The sequence below is a fragment of the Mus caroli genome, chromosome 14, assembly GCF_900094665.2.
Source record: "Mus caroli chromosome 14, CAROLI_EIJ_v1.1, whole genome shotgun sequence".
In the NCBI taxonomy this organism is placed as follows: domain Eukaryota; kingdom Metazoa; phylum Chordata; class Mammalia; order Rodentia; family Muridae; genus Mus; species Mus caroli.
The window spans coordinates 60,765,741-60,770,679 of record NC_034583.1 but is presented as its reverse complement, the minus strand read 5'-3'; the positions used below and the strand labels follow the sequence as shown (position 1 = coordinate 60,770,679).

Here is a 4,939-nt window from a genome sequence, read left to right as displayed (position 1 = left end):
TTTGTAGACCAGGCTGGCCTCGAACTCAGAAATCCGCCTGCCTCTGCCTCCCAAGTGCTGGGATTAAAGGCGTGCGCCACCACGCCCGGCTTGAGTTCTGTGTTCTTGAACCGAGCTGGAGGTGAAGCTTAGCCAGGAGTCCTAGCAGAGGGAATAACGGATGTGGTATCCATGGCCTGGGTGAGTGAGGGCGATTTCCTCCCTTAGGCAGCAACCAGTGAGCTCTCCAGATTCCTTTCCATGGGGTGATGGCTGCATGCATGAGAGCATGGGTTTCCTCTCACAGTCTAGGAGAGTGATTCTTAATCTTCCTAATGCTGTGACCCTTCAATATAGTTTCCTTCTATTGTGGTGACCCCCAACCAACCATAAAATTACCTTTGAAGCTACTTCATGACTGTAATTTTTGCAACTATTATGAACCGTAATGTAAATGTCTGATATTCAGGATATCTGATACATGACCCCCAAATGGGTTGCAACCCACAGGCTTAGAGCCACTGGCTTGGGACATCCTATCCTTGTCTGTAGCCCAAGCCACATCCGCACTGCCATAGCAGCCTCCCTGCTGGTCAGATTCCCAGAGAAGACCAAGACTGTCTTCCTTAAAGCACAGTTCTTCAGGGGAGGGCTGGGCACTCATGAGGCTGCTTGGTCTTGGGAAAGCTCCTGACGGACCAGGGCTTTCAAGACTGAGTGGTTTTCCTGGACTTACCCGGGAGAGGTTATGGTCTATTCTGTGGTCAAAGGGACAGCATTTGACCTGGGGTTCCCCACTGAATACTCCCCATTCTTTTGCTCCTTATTCACAGGAGTGATTTGTCTGGGATAATTGATAGAAACCAGCATCCTTCTCGTGACTGTCTCATGACATCAGAAGGGGCTGCCCAGTTTTCTTTCTCTGCTGCCAGGAGGAGCCCAGTATTGACAAGGCAGCAACAGGGTGGGAAAACCAAGGTGACGGTTCTTTTGAGTGCAACCGTGCTTGATGGATTCCAAAGTCTTTTCCTGGAGGAAGGACCTGGAATTCTAGCTTTCCTATTGGAGCAGCTGAGATTACAGAACGGAGCATTGGAGACCTGGGCTGGTCTGTCCACTAGTTGCTCTCTTTGGCCAGTCACCTTTTTTTGGGGGGCAGTTTCAAACCCATCAAATGGGGGTTTAGTGTTCTTTGAGGAGCTGGCTCAGGGGTCAGGGGTGTTCTAGGATTCCCTAATGAATGGGCTGCTGCAGGGGAGGAGCAGAGAAAGCTGAGCTTGAGAGAGGTTCACCACCATTAGAACCTAGGTCCCTAGGGCCATATTTTCCTCTATTGAGAGGCTCCTACCTTCAGCTACCCCATTTCTTACCTTGCCCCAGTCTGGAGCCTGTGATGGCCTCTTTAGCGGTCCCGAAGCCCAGTTCTCTGCAGACCACACTGGCAGATACCAGGTCCCACTTGTCATCGCAGATGGTTCCCCATTCTCCATTCTTGAGCACCTCCACTCGGCCCTCCCCGACCTGGGCTCCACCTCTCAGGCGCACCAAGGGTTGCTGGGGAGACACACGATCCTGCTGAGTGCAGAAGTGACACGTATCCTTCGAGCTGTCAGGGCTCCACTCCTGCCCCTTGGCCCTGCCAGATCCCCAGAGCTCAGTTCTGAACTTCATCATTCGTTGAGGATTGGCAGGCAAAGGTTCCCTCTGTGGCTTCTCATGGGCCTCTGTCTAGGAGGCCATCTGAGACCATAATTGGCTCATCATTCCTTCCCATGTTTGACTCCTCGATCCCACGGTCAGCGGCAAGCTTCCTACCTCCAGTTCTGGAACCTCCAGTGTTAGAGCTACTGTACAGGGAAGTTTCCAAGCCCACAGATTACAAGCGAATCTTTATTTCCCACTGCTTGTAATAGAGCCTTACAGTCTAGTCCTTCAGGGAGACCCCTTGGTGAGGAGCCAAATGCAAGCAGTAGTTCTGCTCATAGAGAGGCAAAGGGGAGCCCACAGGAAGTAGCAAGACAGAGTGAAAAACCGAGGCTTTACCAGGAAAGTCAGACCTAATCGGAACTAATCAGGACATGACTCAGAGCAGGGGCGCTGCAAGGGACAGGGAGCCTTGCTAGTTAAGACCAGCAGGCATCTAAGTCCAGATTACAATTTGCAGCCCGTCCAGACATTCAGAGAGGGCAGAGAGGACAGAGAGGGAGGAGATGGTAGTTTAAATGCTCCTAATCTTACTCATTGTCTAGAAGCCTCAGCCCCCTTCTGGGACTTCAGGAATTACCCAGGAGTCAGACCCATCCCCTGCATGTTTCATGAAGCCTGGGGATTATGTCTAGAGGGTTAGGAGTTGGCCTCGCCCGTCTATACAGCAGCTTTGCCCCAGTTTCTGTGCACATGTACATACCCATTTGTGCACACCGTATGTGTGTATGTGTGTGTGTATGTGTGTGTGTGTGTGTGTGTCTGCAAGGCTCTGAGTTACTGTTGATACTCAATGGAGGGCTATATTAAGCCACTGTAGACAGATCAGTCCAGAGACCTTATTCTACTGAAACTTATGTGGTCCCCAGCCTGTGACTTCCTTCAGCCCAAGTACTGCTGGCCAGGATGAGACAGGCCTGCCTGAAGGTGATATATTTCAAGGGTTCAAGCCCTCTGCCACCTCGAGGAGAAAGACACCAAGTAAGAGCCTGTCTCTTTACTCTCCAGTCGCCCCTGGCTTCCTCTCAATGTCTTGGGGCTAGCCTCACAAGGGACGGTGCTGTGAGATCATCCAGAGTCCCCAAGGGACTGCTGAGCCCGGCCCTAGTGTGAAAAGGCAGGGAGGGGGGGTGAGCACAAAACACTGAGTGGCTTCTGTAACTGATTCTTACTTCAGAAAGCAGAGCACAGTGAGGAAAACCGCTGGCTACAGCCTCTGTTTTCAGTAAAACGTGACCTCCTTCCCAAGCCCCCGCCCCCTCACGTGGAACCCCCATCCTGACCACAGCTAGATGGAGACTGAATATCAGATAGCCTAGCCACAGACCCTGGAAGTGGCCAGGTGGCGATCCAGCTGGCCACGGAGTGAAGACACAAACCAAGGAAAATATGAGGTCAGCCTCCCACTTCGTTCATTGGTTTGGTATGAACTTGACTCCTTCCCTTTACACAGAACAGCAGAGGAATTCCAAAACAGTAGGATCTAGAACCCTGGGTGACAGGGAAAGCTGGGGTGGGGGGTATGGGGAGGAGGAGGGATGAGGTCATCAGAATGAGGGGCAGGGGAGGTGAAGGTTCAGGCAGGGGCATACTGGGTCCTAAAAGTAGCACTGTCCAGCTATGCCAGTGACACAGGGCTAGGGTATCTGATAGAGTAGTCACATATCTATCTGCACTTCCATGGCCCCCTGAGGGGATTGAGAAGGCCAAGCTCACTGTTTCCCAGAAATACCAGAAAGTTAGGAGGCCCCTTTAAGTCATTCCCAAAGTCTGGGCAGAAGCCTGGGCTCCCAGCATGCCTTTCACTCCTCTCACTACTGCTGGGACTTTCATTCAAACACTTTCCAGACTGAGTGAAGCACCCAGGATGGTTAATTGGAGGCAACCTTCCCTCTGATTTCCTATCTCTGTGGGGCACCTCAGAGGTAGCTGAGGAAAAGGGTAGGCAGGAGGAAGAGAAGGGAGAGGAGACACAGTTATTATTGGTTTGCAGAGGCATTTCTACTGTTCCCCCAACTTCTATCCCTCTTCATCCCTCTTTCTCCCCTCTTCTTCTCTGGCATGGAACTCACTCTGCCAACATGGTGTCTTCTGAGTACACAGATCTTAAACAGCCTGGGGACTCAGCCCGTAATGGAAGTTTTATCAAGCCTATGACTCAAATCCTGGTCTATGATCACAAACATCCAATACCCAACAACATGTGTGCATCTTAACCACACACATAGACACATCTCCAATACATACATATCCCCAACACACACACACACACACACACACACACACACACACACACACACACACACACGGAAGGAGAGAGGGAGGGAGAGAGAGAGAGAAAGAAGAATACACACACACACACACACACACACACACACACACACACACACACATATATATACACATACATGTGTGTGTGTGTATAAAACCTCTACATGATTATGGAGGGAAGACAGATTTAGAGACTCTTTCTTTTTCAGAGGATCGGTCTGCCCTGATTGGGTCACTCACTTGTTCTGGAGAAATCAGTCAGGTGAAGCGGAGGATCTAATTTATATGGGAAAATATCCCTCGCTGCCCCCTGTCCCCAGCCCAGTTAGTCTCACACACCCTCTATACAAATCAAGAAGCCATTCCTGTAATGATAATGTGGCCAGCAGACAGATGACTAATGGGTGAAAGCTTTTTGCACTTAAGTTAGCTTTTCTTTTGTGAGATAAGCCCAAATGGGTTAGAAAAAACATAGCTGATGTCATGTGCCTTGAAGAGCTGCATCCTTCCTCCTGCAGCTCCAGAGTCCTGGATGCTTTCTCCTTCAGGAACTTTACAGGAGCACAAGGTCCCTGGCTGGCTACTCCGTATCTCTCTCTCACGCTGACTCAGTGAACTGAGGATAAGGAGCCTGTGCTGGCTAGTGACGTTCTCTCTCCTGTTCCCTATCTAATCGTGACCCCTGCTAGTGGCCAAGTGCCTGTACCTTCTGCCCAGCCCTTACCTCTGGCTTGTAGGCTTTCCGGAACCTTGAGGGTCCATCGGGGCTGAAGATCTGGCTAGGCACACAACTGACCACAGCTGGCTGCCCGTTCTCACAGGTGGCGTTCTTCACAGGGTCCAGGGATACGGAAGGGCCCAGCTTGCAGCTGGAGATATGTGCTTCAGTGCCCGTGCAGTTCATAGAAAACTTCCAGTAACGCAGCTTCCTCCGAGAGGCAAAGGTTCTGCAGGGAAAGGGAAGTGTTGGGCACCTAGGACATCC

At 51.1% G+C, this 4,939-nt stretch overlaps 1 protein-coding gene across 2 annotated transcripts in view; it reads right to left on the bottom strand.

Annotated features, from left to right (window-relative positions):
- Positions 1–4,939, bottom strand: part of Loxl2 (lysyl oxidase like 2) — an 87,693-nt gene that overhangs the window by 26,294 nt on the left and 56,460 nt on the right. The window contains exons 5-6 of one of the 2 annotated variants that reach the window (XM_029469067.1): positions 4,679–4,901; positions 1,350–1,554 (exon numbers count right to left, since the gene is read on the bottom strand). In XM_029469067.1, coding sequence (XP_029324927.1) covers positions 1,350–1,554; positions 4,679–4,901 — 428 coding nt within the window. The remainder of the gene's footprint in view (positions 1–1,349; positions 1,555–4,678; positions 4,902–4,939) is intronic. The other variant, XM_021181545.2, reaches the window with a different exon arrangement.